Below are 15,896 nucleotides of genomic sequence, written 5' to 3'. Positions count from 1 at the left end.
GGTCGGCCTGGGGACCCGCGGGCTACGCTTCGCCTTCGCGGCGGCGCGGCGAGAGGCGTGGCCTCCCTATGCAAATTCGAGCTGCTGATCGATGACGCGCCATCACCCCACGCGCCGCTCCTCCCGCCGATTGGCCGCCACGAGCCTGGTCCCATTGACAACAAACAAGGAGGCGCGCGGCCGGGAGGCGGGGCTACGGGCGCGGGGGGGCGGGGGAATCCCGCCCCGCCCCGCCCCGCCCCTCCCCTCCCGCGCGGCGCGAACATGGCGGCTGCTGGCACCGGCCGGTGAGGCGGTACCGGGCGGGGGCTGTCGGGTGTCATGGGCGGTGGCGGCGGCACCGCCCCCGTGTCTCCCTGAGCGGGACGGCAGGGGGGCCTCTGCGCCGAGCCGGGCGATGGACGAGAGCGGCGAGCTGGGCGTCCTGGAGACCATGGAGACGCTCACGGAGCTGGGCGACGAGCTGACCCTGGGGGACATCGACGGTGAGCGGCGCGCGGCGAGGAAGGGGTTACGCGGCGCCGGCGCGCGCCCACCCCGGCCCGGCTCGCGCGGGGCGCCCCGGCCCACGCGGCCGCCCGGGCCCCTCAGCCCTTCCGGCGGCGCGCGGGAGCCCCGGCGCCTCGCCCCGCCCCGCCCCGGGCGCCGCGGCCCGCTCGGGGGCGCCGCCGTGGGGAGCGCCGGGGCCGGGGCCGGGGGCGGCGCGGGGCCGGGCGGGGCCGGGCGGGGGCCGAGCGCGCCGCCGCCTCCCTCGCGCGCCGCCCGCGCCCCGCGCCCCGCGCCCCCCGCGCCCACCCCCCGCACCTGTCGCTCCCGCGGGCCCGGGCGGCGCTGGGGTCCCGGCGGCGGCCCGGGCCCGCGCCCCCCCCGCCGCCCGGCCGCGCCGTGGCGGGGGCGCTGGGCGATGGGGAAGTGTCAGGCAGAAGCAGGTTGCGGGGGAGCCGAGAGGGGGCGGCGGAGCGTGCGCGCGCCTCCCCGGGATGGGGACCCGCGCTCCGGCGCGGCGCTGCCCGGGGACTTGAGCAGCAGGAATTTCGAGCCGCGCGCCCCTCGGTGCACACGGGGAGCCGGGACCGGGACGCTTTGTTCTGGCGGCGTAGAGGAGGCGGCCGGAGCCCAGGGGCCTCTTTGCAACGCGCTCCTCGCGTGGCCACGGGAGCCGAGGTTCGGAGACGGGGCCAGCCGCTTGCCCAAGGTCAAGTCAGCAGCTGGTTGCAGAGCCGCCCCCACCTGGCCCCGCGCTGGGGGAACGCAAGGCTTCGGTTTGTAATCGTAACGCAACTCTTAGCAGTTGGGCTCTTCTGATGTAGGTCGGCCCAGAGCTCTGATATTAGTTCACTTACTCCTCACTCTAATCCCAGGGGACAGTGATTGCCACGGTATTATAGGAGGCTGAAGCCAAGAGGTTAACTTGCCTAACCTCCAGTGTCTAGTAACTAGAGTAAGCAATACCCCGGTGCATTGTGCTCCTGAGTTTACCAAGAGCTTTCACATCCATGATCCGGCCAGACCTTGCAGGCAGGTGTGATGGCTACACCCGCACTGTGCAGATGAAGAAATAGGCAGCAGAAAGCTCCTGGGGAAAGAGATAAGTGGCAGCCGCTAACTGAAAAGGACCCATTTCTCATTTTCCTATTTGGCTTATATAACAGTGCGCCCCTCACCTGTCTTTGTATTTTATGTTTGGTCATCCTGCCAGTGTGGTGAGACCCTTCACTGAAGCCCCAACACACCTACAGACTTTCCACTGGGCGCCTCCAAAAACAAATGGGAGAGAAGTTCTTGGAACATAGCAAGGGCAGCCAATGTGCTTTGTGTGCCAGGCGGTGCGTTGAGCATACAACCACTTGCGTGTTCTCGGGCCTGCCAACAACCTGGCAGGTGGAGACTCCGTTATCCTCTCATCCCCTCTCGCAGATGCCCAAATGGAGGCTCAAGGGCGGACAGTTCATCACCTTACCCAGACGACACAGCCAGAAAGCACTATGTCCACAGCTGCTGGCCACCAAGTTCACAAAATAGATCCATGGGCATTTCACATTCCTATTCCATAATCAATCCCTTAATTTGAGTCTGTTCAACTACCTAGTGGTTATGTTTTAACTTTACTCCCCTGAATTCCTGAGTAAAATGGAAATTTTACTGGAAACTGCCACAGTGGTTCCAGTGGCTTCACAAGTCCCCATACTGGATTTGGGGAAAAGGAGGTGGGGGCTCCTGTCTTCAGTTGGTCAACAAATATTCAGGTGCCAGCTGTGGTTTCTGAACTGCAGGGAACATGAAAGGGAGGGAAGATGGAATTTTATGGCCTCTTGGAGCTTGAAATGAGTAACAATAAAACTAGTGCTGAGTGTAGAACAGCTCACCATTCCAAAGGGAACAAGTAAAAGTCAGCAATTATGGGAGCTGGGTCAAGGCTGGCTTGCCAGAAAGACCACACCAAGGAGGTGCCCCTTGACCTGGGCCCTGGAGGTTGGGCAGGCTGAAGGCCAGTGGTGGCAGATATGAACACCCCGGAATACTTCCCCACATCATTCTGCACTGCCCCGCCCCCAGCTCCAGGATGCAGGGCCTTGGTTTGTTCCTGCTGTATTTCTTTCACTTAGAACTAATTTTTTGTAGAATGTCGGAATGGATTCCGCAACCTGGGGCTGGGTTGGATCCTAAGTTGTACTGGACGTAGCCCTTGGGGTCGAGTTAGATGAGGGGTGGCCAACCCAGCTGCTCCAGGAGCCCTCCGGTGAGGAAGACTAGGAATGAACACTCTTCCTTGGTGTGCACCGTGGGAACTACGCCTGTGCACGGAGGTGCGGGCAGGCGGGCATCCTTCGTTCGGCATGTCTGCCCTGCCCGGGTCCATCAGTGCCCTTCCGGAGTCAGGCCCTGGAGACCCCTCCATTCACTCACCACTTCGCTCGGTGGCTTCTGAGCACCCTGCGCTGGACAGAGTGCCATGGACAACTGTGGGCAAGACTTACGAGGTTTCTTTTCTCTTGAGAAACTTAAGGGAGGAAACAAAAATAAACATGACCTAAGCATGTTTGGTAGTGCTCTGTAAAGAAGCTAAAGTGGGCCTATGGTATGAAGAGTGACTGTGGTAGCTGTGTAGACTGGGGAGGCAAGGAAGACTCTGGAAGAGAGGTCAGCATCTCTTTTTCAAGAGATGCCCAGGTCTGGATTTTTATGTGAACTGTCTAGATTTTTAAACGGGACTCATGTATTGATTTACTTCTAAAGGCACATGCTGTGGGACCGTAGGTCAGACCAGCTGTCCAGGGCTGCTTAGCTCATCTCCAGGCCTGTTCCATTATAGAAGGGAACTGGGGTCTCGGGCCGGGTTGCTTGTGACACAATACCTGCAGCCCTTCCTCGCGTGGCAGATCTCTAGTGTGAGAAAGGGCGAGTGACAAGCCAGGTCCTCTGAAGGCAGAGAGGTGGGGTCTTCTCCTGGGATCGGGAAGGTCACCATCAAGGGAGATGGCCTTTTGTGCTGGACCCAAAAGGATGAGTGTCAGAAGCAGCATGACACGCACGTGGGGAGCCTTGGAAATCATGACTCCTAGCCATGTCTTGGAATCTACAGGTGCAGAAGGTGAAGTTGGAGACAAGTTGGGGAGTCTTCATACCAGACACAGATGCTTTGTGGAATGTAGAAGGTTATCCCTGAGAATTTTCAAATCATTGGTGACACATTTAACCTTGGGTTTTAAGAAAATTCAACTGAGGCGATGGGCAAGGAAGGTTGGTGGCAGGGGGACCCGTCTGTGAACTGCAGCCACCCAGTTAGGAGGTGACGTCACCGAGAAGGCCGTGGGCTCCAGGTGGGAGAAGTGGCTGTCATGCAGGATGCTGGCCGGGACAGGACGGGCCTTCACAGAGGCATCGCCCTGAAGCCTAGTCAGAGGTGGGGTTCTGGGATCCCGTCAAGACTGTCATCCTGCAGCGCCGGGCACGCTCAGAAGCCACAAGGAGAGCTGGCTTAGGGAGATAGTGAGAATCTGTCTTCAATCGGCCAAAGCTGAGGTGCCTGAGGGGGGCATCCAGTAGGAAATAGATGGGAAAACTGGGCGCAGGGACTGCGGAACAGCCACTGTTATGAGCTGAGGATGGAGACGAGAGGATGGAAGTCAGGCGGTCCGAGGAGGTGAGGGATGTCACAGACACGGAGGTGAGCTTTCCGAGGAGCAGCCAGCGGGCGATAGGGTCAGTGCTGCAGAGGCCGGAGAGGAGCAGGAGCCAGGAAAGGAGTCTTGGGACTTGGCGACTAGGAGGCCAACCTTGACGGAGCGCTTAGGTGAAGGGCCCAAGGCCACGCGGGCCAGGGGGAGGCGGGAGTGGGGGTGATGGACACACGGGCAGCTGTTCCTCTGGAGAAGCCGGAGAAGCTCTTTGACGAACGGAATGACCTTCGGTCTCTATGGATGGGCCGAATCTGGACATGCCACCTGAGTGCTGCCGCCCGCGGCTTCCTGCCCTTAAGCGCCCCGGGCGCGGCCACTCGGCTCTCGGCCGGCCGTTCACCCGTGGGTGGACACTGGGGGCGCTCACGAGTGCCGTGGGCTGGAATGCTGGCTACAGCTTTTGTGTAGATACGTGTTTTCATCTCTCCTGGCATGACCGCTACGTTTCGTTGCTGTTTTCCAGCATTTATGAGCCGCGTGTTCACCTGCCGCCTTGTCCCGCAGGACGCCCTCGGCGCGCGCCGTCCTCCCTCGCCTCCCGCGTGGGCGTCTCTCTGGGCCGCCCGCTTTGTGCCCCTCTGGTGGTTGCCTAGGCCGGCGGCCCCCAGCTTGTCCCAGGCCTGACCTTAACCTCCCCTGGGGTGACGTGGAAACCCCTTTCTCTGGTTCTTGTTTTAACTGCCGGCTCGGATGAGGGGCTTCCTCCCTTAGCCTCTTGAGGAAGAGACCCTGGAGTAGTGGGGGGAGGGTGTGCCGCAGATACCTTTTTTTTTTTAAGATTTATTTATGTGTACAAGGACTTTGACCCGATCCTTTGCGAGGGGCCTGTTCTGTGGAAGCTGGCAGGCCCTTGTCTTGCCCCTCGGTCTTCTGACTTGCCTGATGCTGAGGGATGAGACCGGGCTGCGGCTCACTGTTCCCCCTCAGAGGGCCCTGGAGGGCTCACCGGGTCAGATGCCTACATTCCCGGAGACCCCCAGCCCCCAGCCTGCAGAGGAGCTTCTGGGTCTCGAGCCTGAGTTGGCACAGACTCAGGCCTCCCCTTCTCCCTGTAGATGCTCAGCAACATCTTCGGCCGGGTCCCCTCAACTGGCCCCGCAAAGCTGTGTCTGAAAGGAAAGGAAGGCCCTTCAAGGTCAGGGTGTCTGGTCGCTGGAAGGTTGGAGTGGTCAGCCGGTGAGGAGGGTGCCTGTTGGAGAGGGTGTGGTCAGGACCCACCGGGAGGCGGAAGTGAGAAGGGGCAGAGCTCAGCCTCCACCTCCGTTTCTCGTTTCTCGGGTGAGTCATGCTGGAACGCTGGCACACAGCCTCGTGTTCACCCTGCGTGCGCCCGTTTCAGGGCTCTTCTGACACGCGTGTTCTTCACCGCCGCAGTGTTTGGAAGGAAAGAGCTGCGGCTGCTCGCAGCTTATTTATTTGCCACCGTTTCTGGCTCCTGATCTCATCCAGTTCCATCTCCTGGGACATGTCTTCTGGGGCTGCTCAGCCTCTGAACCAGTCTGCTGGGTTTCTCCTTCCTTGATCTGCTTGGCCTCGCCCTTGACAAACATTCCCCGCATTCACACCCAGGCCGGGGGCCGCACAGCCCGCCTCTCTCCCAACAGCCTCCTGTCTCGTGCTCGCCTCACGTCCCGGCTTTTCTCCTTTTTAGGTTTATTTCCGCGTCTGTCTCACTCGACTCCGACTTTTCTCTCCTCCATTTCATAATTAAAAGGGAACTTCTTAAGCGATGCCATTCAGTAGAACTTCCTAATCATCCACTTGTGCTCCTCTGGATTCCTGTCTGCACTTTATTCACGCGCACACGCGTCACCGCGCGTTTCCAGAGCAGGTTGCTGTGTGGACATGGTGGCGGATAGTGGCCGGGCCACCCCACCTGACCCCACCTGACCCCACCTTTTCAAATACCTGAAAAGGCATTTGAGAGCAGGCGCTTACCTGCTCTCCCCACCCGCCTCCTGCCTTTACATCACTTGGGTTTTCCTGCAGAGAGCTGTTGCCCCAGCCCTGCCGAGCCAGTTGCTCACCCCAGCACACCACCCCCCACCCCCCCACCTGCCTCCCTGCAGTAAACAGCTGTAAACAGCTGTCCTGTCCTGACCAGGAATTGCAACTTGAAAAATACTGTTATTTTTTTAAAAACGATCAGTCCATTCCTGTGATCCAAATTACCAAGATAAACAGGGGCAGAAGTCATGTGCCCTCTGGCCCTGTCTCCATCTGGGGGGCCCACGCCCCACCTGCCCACCAGCAAGTCATCTTTTAGTTACTTTCATCTCCTTCAAGAGACACTTGATGCAACCGTGAGCCAATCACAAGTGCAGATTTAAATTTTTCTTTCCCTCTTTTTATCTTTTTCACAAAGAGGTAGTTGTTTTTCTGCCTCTTGCCCCACCCCAACAGTATCCCCTTGGTCTTGCCAGTCTTTTTCTCTGCTGTGTGGTTTTCCCCTGTGCGGTTACCCTGGGGTGCATTCGCCCCTTCCGTTGGGCATTTGAGGTTGTTGCCATGTTGCTGTTAAAGACGCGCTGCAGGAAATACCTGTCAGCTGGGGGCCTCACACACGCGTGTGTAGGTGCAGGGGAAATGACCAGAAGTGGGGGGTTGCCAGGTGAAAGTGGGGGTATCAGGTCTACGTCACAGCTGCTACAGGAGTCAGCTGAGATGGGGCGCAGAGAGGGAGTGCGGGAGCTTGCACTCTGCTGGCCTTTGCACTTGGGCAGGGCCCCCCCGCGAGTGCCTGACAGCTGTGTTCCCCTGGCAGGCAGGCCCGCTGGTGGGCAAGCGGGGCCTGTCTCCACTCCACTTAGGGGCTTGGCCTGCCCCCATGGCTCCTCACTCCGCTTTTCTGCGCCCCGCCTTCTGAGTGGAGAGCCTTCCCAGATGTGCCCTTTGCTGGGGACCCCGGTGGTTGTGAGCATCCCCTGCCTCTGCCACTTTCGGTTTCTGGGAGTGATCCTCCATCTGTGCTTTCACTCCTGCAAGCACAGCCCTTCCTAGCTCCCAGCCCTCTGTTTTGGGGGGCTCACAGGACGCCGTCTTGTTCTGCGTGGTTTGGTTGGAACGGAGTCTCTTCCACACGTCTGCTTCCTGCCCAGACGTTTCAGCGCGTCACGTGCACATTTTCTGGGGGCTTTTCATCCCCGTCGCTGGTGTTCTGGAAGCTGCTTCCTTTAACTGTAATTCTCTAAGACTGCTTTTCACCAAAGTCTGCAGGTATTTTAGGAAATGCCCTTTGGTAATCAGTAGCCCCCTTCCTCCCAGTGCTTTCCCTTGAACTTCTCACCGCTGACCGAGGCGGTGCTGGGCCCGCGGCCGGGCTTTCTGCGGCTGCGCTTCAGCAGGCCGGGCCCGGCTCGGAGGGCTGCTCTCCATTGCGTTGAATTCTTGCACGCCTTGAGCAGGAGCTCGGGTCTTTCCTCCAGGAGCCCCTGGTCTTTCACCCTGGGTGCCCCGTGTTCTCTGGGTGCCTGGGATGCATCTTGTTCTTTGGGAGTGACCTGCTGTCTCTGCGGTCACCTCTACATTCTGCCCTTCACCAGCTTTCGAAATCACTGTGTGGGTCGCACCCAGCGCGGTGTTGGTCAGACCTTATCTGGGGCCTGGCAGGGCAGGCCAGGGCCCTGCTCACACAGTGCGCGTGACCTTTACCTGCGTTGTCTCATAATAAGTCTTGTGTGTCATGTTCTCCAGTGCCACGGCGAAGGAACGGCTAGCAAGTGGGGAAGGGCGAGCTCCATCCACGCGCGCTGCCCTGCCCTGCGCCTCGTCCCTGTCTGAAGGAGGCGTCCAGGCTCTGCACACAGGAGGTGTGTGGAGAGGCCGTAGCCTCTGCTCAGCACGCGTTCCCCCTCCCTGTTTGTGAGGGACGGTCTGCCCTCGCCCCCTCTTCCAGAGCCTTCCCTCTGTCCGGTCCCGCAGCCCTGCTCAGCCTGTTTCCACTGGAAGGTGCGGGGTGGGGAGCCTCCACATCTTTGCCGAGTTGAGTGAGTGAAGTAAGAATCAAGCACACGAAAGGAAGAGGGCAGGAGCTGACGTTTGCTTTTGCCTCTGAGGATGGGGGAGAGGCTTCCGCTTGGAAGTTGCCTCCGAGGACCAAGGGGCCTTTCTTTAGAATACAGTTTTGCAGTGTTTAGTTTTTCCTTTTGAAAGGGCTTTTGTAGGTGTGGTGGGCAGGACACAGAGGAGCAGTCAGAGAGCAGGGGGACGTGTTCCATTTCTGGACCGCAAGAGCCAAGGGTTAAACCCAGTTGACTTGATGGAATTTTTTAGAGAGCCCGGCTTCCAGGTGCGGCTCCCTGAGGAAGCTCTGTGAAGAAATGATCCCTAAACCATTTCAGGACTGAAACTTGGGGGCAGAGCTCTCACCTCTCTGCTTGGGATTGCTAATGAACATGTGTCTAAATGTCTCTCGTAATCTGCCTTCCTGCATCTGCTTGGAGGAACAGGTCTGTTGGGTTTGGGGTGAGTATGGTGCTGTGATGAAATTCCAGCTGCTGAACCAGATGTGGACCAGCCTTATCACCCTGCGCCTGCCCACGGCTGCCAGCCAGCTGTGCTGCTTCCTCACATTGCTGCCTGGCTTCGTCCTTTGCAAAAGTTGGGAAATGCCAGCCCGTCTTCCTGGCGGTACCGGAGTGGATGCTTCACTCCCTCTCCCAGTTTGAAGGTGGGGCACCGGGAAGAGAGAGTAGGATTTGCCTGAGGTTCCCCTGTGGAGGACATGTAGCCAGGGCTCAGGCTTGGGCCTCCTGATGCGGGTGCCGTGCTCTTCCCTGCGAGGCCTGAGGTGGGCGACGCCCTGCCGGGAGCTTGTGTGTCTCGGAGTCCCTGCTCTGGGCAGAAGTTGTTTTTTAAACGCTTTTAGCCCCTGGCTCACGAGTGTGCACGGCTCTCCAGCGCAGCGCTAGACTCTTTAGGGTATTCAGGATGAATCCAGCAGTCCCGATGTTGAGGGAGCCGGCATCCGAGCAGCCAGTCAGAGTACAAAGCAAAAGCAACAGAAGCCATAGCAGAGCAGTCGGAGTGCCAAGGAGGGGAGTTGGGGAAATCCTCACAGGCCCTTCGGCATTTGAGTGAAGTTGTGAGGGGTGAGTGAGCGGAATTTTAGAAAGGAGAGGGGGCGGGTGCTCATTTGGACAGAATTAGACCAAAGCTGGGAATAACTTGGCGTGTCCTGGGGACACATGATTCAGCGTGGCCAGAACACAGTGTCTAGTGGACGAGCTTCTCAAACGAGTGCCTGAGAAGCCCTGGGGTACACCTGCCTCTGGAAGGCCTGGGTTGCCTCCAGGGGCACCTGACTGGTAGAGACAGGTCAGAGAAGGCTTCTGGGAGGCACCTTGTAAGCGAGGCCTTAAGGATCCAGGGAAAAGAGAGAACAGCCCTTTCAAGAGGCTTGACCACTGCTGCCACACCCTACCTACCCTTATATTCAGGACCACCCTGACTCAGCAGCAGTGTGGGGGTGTAGGGGCGAGTTGCAGCCTCCTCCCGATGCCTGTTGCTTGTCCCTTTCTCAAGCACAGTCTTGAGGGCCTGCTCCACTCCTGCTCCTCGTGTCAGAGTGTCAGGATAAGCTCCAGCAGCTGGGGGCCAGGGATGTGCCAAGCCGGCTCACCTGCAGCACCCTCCCTCCCCTGGGGCCCTGCCCTGCTGCGGGCCGGGCCAGCCCTGTGTCCACTCTGATAGCCTTTCTGAGGGCACTGGTCTGTTCTCGCCTAGGTTGTGTCCTGGTGGCTGGGTTTCTCTGCCTTCCCGGTGGGGGGGGGGCGCCAGGGCCCCCCACAGGCCGCTGTTTGCAGCTCCATTTCATGATCTGCTTTACGGAATCGTTTTTTTTGCCCTTGGTCTCAGGGAGTTGGGGTGGTCCTGAATAGAAGAGCAGGGCATGGGGTTGTTGGTGCCTTCGGTTCAGGGCCCCTGAAGGGTTGAGGTCCCCCGCCCCCACCCGTCCCCGGCAGGAGAACAGCTCAGGTGAAGTGGCTTGTGCTCCTGGTGTTGTGAAATGCAAGGCCCTCTCACAGAACAGGATGGAGCAGGGTCGGTTCCCTGGAGTCTCTGTCGTGTCTTGCTCAACTTTCAGTCACCTGTTCTGGGAGAGCTAGAGCAGCACCCGGTGAGGTAGGAGCGGATGAGGCCCGCTGCAGGCAGACCTGGCTGACATGGTCCCCCTCTGAGCACGCAGGCCTGTCTGCACCCTTGGCTGAGAGCTCAGCTTCAAATACCAGCCCTGCCTCCTGCTGAGCAGCCAGTGATTTAGGACTCTGCCTTGCTCTGATGCTAATGGCCTCTACCTCAAAGTGATGTGGCCATCAATGAGGAATCCTGTGCAGAGGGCTTAACATGACTGTTGACATGGAGGAAGAGCGCAGAGTGTTAATTACTGTGCTGTTATTATTAGCACTGCCGCTAATCTGCTCAGGTTTTTCCCTACTTCATTGTTCTCGTCTAGTCTTGGCTGCGAAGAGCAGGCTCGCTGAGTAAGATGGCGTAAGATGGACAGCCTTTTGCCCTTGGAGTGCCCGAGGCGCTGGCCAGGCTGAGGTGCCGCACTGGGTCCTTGAGGGCAGCCGCAGGGGGCCCCTGAGAGGAAGCACCCAGTGAGGTTGTTGGGGCTCTCTGAGCAGGGTGCCGTGGGAGGGTGGAGGAGGCGCTTGCCTCAGCCTCACAGTCACCCCCACCTGCCTGAGACTATGGTCACCGCCCTTTCCAAGCACTTATGGGCCAGGCACTGTCCTAAATGCTGGGCACACACTAACTGTGGGAGAGCACTGGCTAGGGAGGGCTGCCTCACGGGTGCCTGGAACGTTGTCTGGTTCTAACATTAAACAGTGGGTGGCAGTGTGGGCAGGGCGTACGGCCAAGGCAGCCGGGTAACTAACAGTGCTAAGGAAGTTATTTTCCATTTTAAAAAAAAAAAATCACCTTTTTTTTTTTTTTTTTAATAGAGGCATGTTTTTATTTATTTATTTGTTTGTTTGTTTTGTTTGTTTATACAAGCACTGGGTACAGTCAGAAGCGCGGGAGGGCGAGAGAATTCACCAGAGCCAGAGCGGGGAGCAGAGCAGGCAGAAGGACCGAAGGACACTGCTGAGGGGAGCAGCGGGCGGCAGGAGAGGTCTGCGCGCCATGTGGGACCCTCCTCCGGTGGCCGGGGAGCAGCCGGGGATCGAACCGGCGCCGCAGAGGCCGCTGGCAGCTTCGCAACCCAGCGCTCAACCACTGCGCCACTGGGGAGGCCTTAAAAAATCACCTTTGTCTGCAAGTTCACAATACTCACACACAAACATGAGACAAATCGCAGTGAAAATCGACAGCAGGGAAAGCTGTTTGAGTTATTCCTGCAGTTTCTGCCCACACCTTGCCCCTCTTCTTATCCCACCAGGGCCCTGGCAGGTGTTTCCCCTGCTGTGTCCACCAGAACAGGAGCTTCTTGAGGAATTTAATTTTTTATTGGATACATGGTAGGCTTAGTTCATGTTTCTTGAATTCATGTTGTTATAGGGCAGCCCCGATATTGAACGGGGTGCCTGGCTGTGGGTCCTCACCCGCGCGCTTACAAGGGACTTATGAACACTCCACTACAGACACACACGAAAGGTTCATAAAAGGTTTATTTACAAGGGAAAAGGAAATAAGGAAAATGGACAACTCAGGGAGAAAATAGGGAAATAAAGTCTTTCATGCGTCCTACCCGATCCGACGACCTGGAAACCCAAAGGCACTCTCCGAGCTGGCCCGACGCTGCGAGCTGGCGGAGAGCCAAAATGGGGGACCCCCCAAAGCCCACATGTCTGTCTTTATACTCACTTGGCTGCTTAACCCCACCCTCAGGTCCCAGCCACCTTCCCTTGGGTGGGGATGGGATGTGGAGTGCCCAGTGTCTTTGGCTTTGGCCTGGGGTGGGGGTGGAGTCCACACAGCCTGTATGGAATTAGCTTTAGGACAGCCTTTTCCCCTAACAATGTCAAGGGATGTATCTTCATTGATTTTAAAAAAGAGAAATTTCCAGAAAGTTGGATTTTGTCACAGCATAAAGTCTTATCTGGGTAAGATGCCAATAATTTTAAATTGGGGTAGGAAGGTATATTCGCAGACTACAAACGGCCAGGCAGAATGTCTCTCCCTGATCCCTAAGAGTCTCTTCCACGCCTGCTTATCCTGAGATTAACCTCCCATTATCGTTGCACTTAATGTTGGACATAATGAGATGTCCCCTTCCCACCCCCACCCCCAATTCTCCAGGGCTGTCTTGCATCTTTCTCCCAAGTTGTAATAAGTAGAAATATAAAAACCAAGAAGTGTTTGTTTCGTAGAGGAAATAGTGGGCACAGAGGAGCGACTCAGACAGACGTAAATAGAGCTCTCTATTTAGATCTTGGCTCAGTCACTTTGCAGCTTATGGGGGGGGGGGCACAAGTTATTTAATTTCTTTGGACCTACTTTCTCTCACCTTGTAAAGCAGAATAATAATACTGGTCCCAGGGGTGATGTCGAGCACTGAGTAACCTCCCTGTCTCATTGTTAAGGTGGTCCACTGGAATTGTTGTAGAGCAACCCCCATACAAAACGGGGTGCCTGACTGTGGGTCCTCACCCGCGCGCTTAAAAGGACTTATCAATGCTCTACTGCAGGCACACGTGAAAGGTTCATAAAAGGTTTATTTACAAAGGGAAGGGGAAATGAGGAAATGTACAGCTCTGGGAGAAAAGTGGGAGACAAAGTTTTAAATGAGTCCTACCCGATCCGCCGATTAGGAATCCCAAAATGGCGCTCTGAGAGCTGGCCGCCAGGCAGGAGCCGTGAAGCCAGGAGGCGAGCGATCGCGAGCCAGAGAGAGCCCAAGGCCCACGTGTTTGGTTTTTATATCCAACCTGGCTGCCCAACTCCACCCTCAGGTCCCAGCCACCCTCCCTTGGTGGTGATGGGATTTGTCTTTCCCAGTGTCCTGATGGCTTTAGTCTGGAGTGGGGGTGGGGTCCACAAAGTTAATCCTGTATGGGATTAATTCAGGACATCACTTCCCCCTAACAGAATCAACATGAAATTAACTAATTTCAGCCATAACCACCTTCTGTACATTAAATAAGATAATAAGTGTGACTTCTAATTAGAAAATAAACTTAATTATTTTTTGTCACTGAGTTGTTTTTGCTTTTAAACACCAACAGTGTGCCCAGTGGCTTTATTGACAGGTTACATTGGAATCTAACCTGGAAATTTTCTCCTTTTCAAATTCATGCTAACAAAAAAAGCTGTGAAAGTCGAATACGTTTTATGAGGTGCTGGGCATAGTCCTATGTGTTAATTAATAATACTATTCACCAGAGTTCGGATTATTCCCGTATTTACAAGTAAAGAGACTGAGTCTTGGGAGATGGACTAATTTTCCAAAGACAGCACAGCAGACACATGACTGGAGTCACCCCTGGTCTTGCTGATTCCACAGCCTTTTCCCCTCCAACCGGTTCTCTTTGAATTGAAACTTGGAAGTCCCTGTTCTGTTTGGCCTGGTGATTCTTGGTTTAGCTTTAAGGATATCCTGCTTTTCTCCCTTAGTGTGGCTCTTTGCTGCCCTTCCTTCACGCAGGGGGCAGCTGCTTTCTCAGTGTTCATCGCTTTTTACAGCTTCACATATCGCCAGAACTTTATTCTTTAATGGATTTTCAGAAGAGTCTCTCAGTTGACGGAGTTACCCAGTTTTTGTTATGCTATTCTGATAGCAAATCAGAATTTAGTCCTTGACTTTTGCACAGAATGTTCTTGATGAATTCATGATGTCACTAGGGCTCTGGCCAGGGCAACCTTTCCCCTCCTCACAAACAGCAAGCAGCCCCCGAGGGGGGTCGGAGGTTCACCTTCCTAGAGCGCCAGACCCCTTGTCCGCCTCCGCATCCTAATAAGGAGAAAGACTGAGTTCATTACCATGAGCTGCCAAGGACCCTTGGTGATGCGGCCCCATCAGGCCTGGTGCCCATCCCCCATCCTCTCCAGCGGTCAGGGGCCCATTGCACACTCCATGCCTCAGCTGCTAGGGCTCCCTGGGCAGGGTACTCACCTCCATCACCATCAGCCTGCACCCCAGCGCCTTATCTGGGGGCCGGAGCTGCTGGTGGCATTGATGTTACCGTGTTCCTCATGTCCTCCTGGGCTCTTGAGTATGCATCTGTCTGCTGACGTTACGGGGCCCAGGCGTGGACTGGTCACTGCACTAACGCCTTGTGGTCAGGCTGTTTTATCATCTCTCTGGGTCCACACATTTCACTCCTTCTGTATTGATCATGCGTACTTCCCCCCCAAGAAGAAACAGGAAATTGCGTGGATGTGCCAGCTTTCCTGGGATAATCTAAATTTAAAAAACAGCTTGTTCTATGGTGAGGCTGTGCCCCTTCCAACTTTGATTCGGGAAGCATGAGCAACATTTTTATAGATTGTGTGAAGGACGCTTTTGAGTGCAGGTCAGTGAATCAGTATTTAAATATATATATATTTTAAATATATATTTAAATATATATATTTAAATCTTAAATATATATATTTAAGATTTTTTATGCATGCAAGAACTGGGGTAGAGGCCAGAGTTATGGATGGTGAGAGGATTCACCAGAGACAGAGTGGGGAACAGAACAGGCAGCGGGCTGCAGGAGAGGTCTCTGTGCCATGTGGGCAGCTCCCTGGTTGGGGATCGAACTTGTGCTGCAGTGGCTGCTGATAGCTTTATAGGTTGCGCCACTAGGGAGGCCCCTATTATTATTATTTTTTAACTACCTGTGTTTATTATTATTTTTTAACTACCTGTGTTTAATGCTGAGAGAGGCACATGGGAGCTGAGGTTTTCCTCTATGTTGATTATGGATCACAAGATGTAAGAAAAGCATTGAGAAATATAATTTACTGTATGTAAGTGGCAGAGTGAAACTTTTAAAAAGTTAGGAGCCTCTTCTTACACTCTGGTGTCACCAGCACGAATCGCAGCTCAGTGACTGCTAATGAAAGGACCAGCCTGGTAACAGAGCTGACTCAGGGAGGAAGCAACAGGCTGATACTTCCAGAAGTGAAGAAAGATGCAGGGCTCAGGCTGTGAATTTACATGCAAAACTGGTTAATGGTCAATAGGGCAATAAAAGCAGAGCCTTCGAGGTGTTCTTTTTTTTCTTTCTTTCTTTTTTTAAAGATTTATTTATTTATTTATTTATTTATACAAGCACTGGGTACAGTCCGAAGCGCGGGAAGGTGAGAGAATTCACCAGAGCCAGAGCAGGGAGCAGAACAGGCAGACTGACGAAATACACTGCTGAGGGGAGCAGCAGGCGTGGCAGGAAAGGTCTGTCGCACTATGTGGCACCCTCACCAGTGGCCGGGGATCGAACCGGCCCTGCAGAGGCTGCGGGCAGCTTCACAGCCCAGAGCTCAACCGCTGTACCACCAGGGGAGGCCCCGAGGTTTTCTCTTTTAGCAATCAGAAATCATGTGCAACTTAACATTTTTCTATCAGATTAACATCTAACTTACAGAATGTGGGCCTAATCCATAGTAAACAGAAGACAAATTTATGTTTCCATAGTGCATCAGATGACCTTCAGGTGAGCGGGTTAGATAATGCGCTGGTGTGACTTTCAAGGGACACTGTCTTTGGGAGTAGAATCTGTGCCTTATTTTCGAGTTTCGGATAATTTTTTTTAAGAGGTAAACCACATTTGGGTTCAAGGGCTA

General features: G+C 55.4%; 1 protein-coding gene across 1 annotated transcript in view; it reads left to right on the top strand.

Moving 5' to 3' along the window:
- Positions 1 to 283: 283 nt before the first annotated feature.
- The window catches only part of SREBF2 (sterol regulatory element binding transcription factor 2), a 43,302-nt gene continuing 27,689 nt past the window's right edge, over positions 284 to 15,896 (top strand). Inside the window, 1 exon segment of the mRNA XM_037513455.2 lies at positions 284 to 485. Coding sequence (XP_037369352.1) covers positions 398 to 485 — 88 coding nt within the window. The 5' untranslated portion in view covers positions 284 to 397.

Source organism: Talpa occidentalis, unplaced genomic scaffold, assembly GCF_014898055.3.
Source record: "Talpa occidentalis isolate TD23 unplaced genomic scaffold, MPIMG_talOcc4v2.1 talOcc4.16, whole genome shotgun sequence".
In the NCBI taxonomy this organism is placed as follows: domain Eukaryota; kingdom Metazoa; phylum Chordata; class Mammalia; order Eulipotyphla; family Talpidae; genus Talpa; species Talpa occidentalis.
The sequence above is the reverse complement of the archived record's forward strand: the minus strand, read 5'-3'. Positions and strand labels throughout refer to the sequence as shown.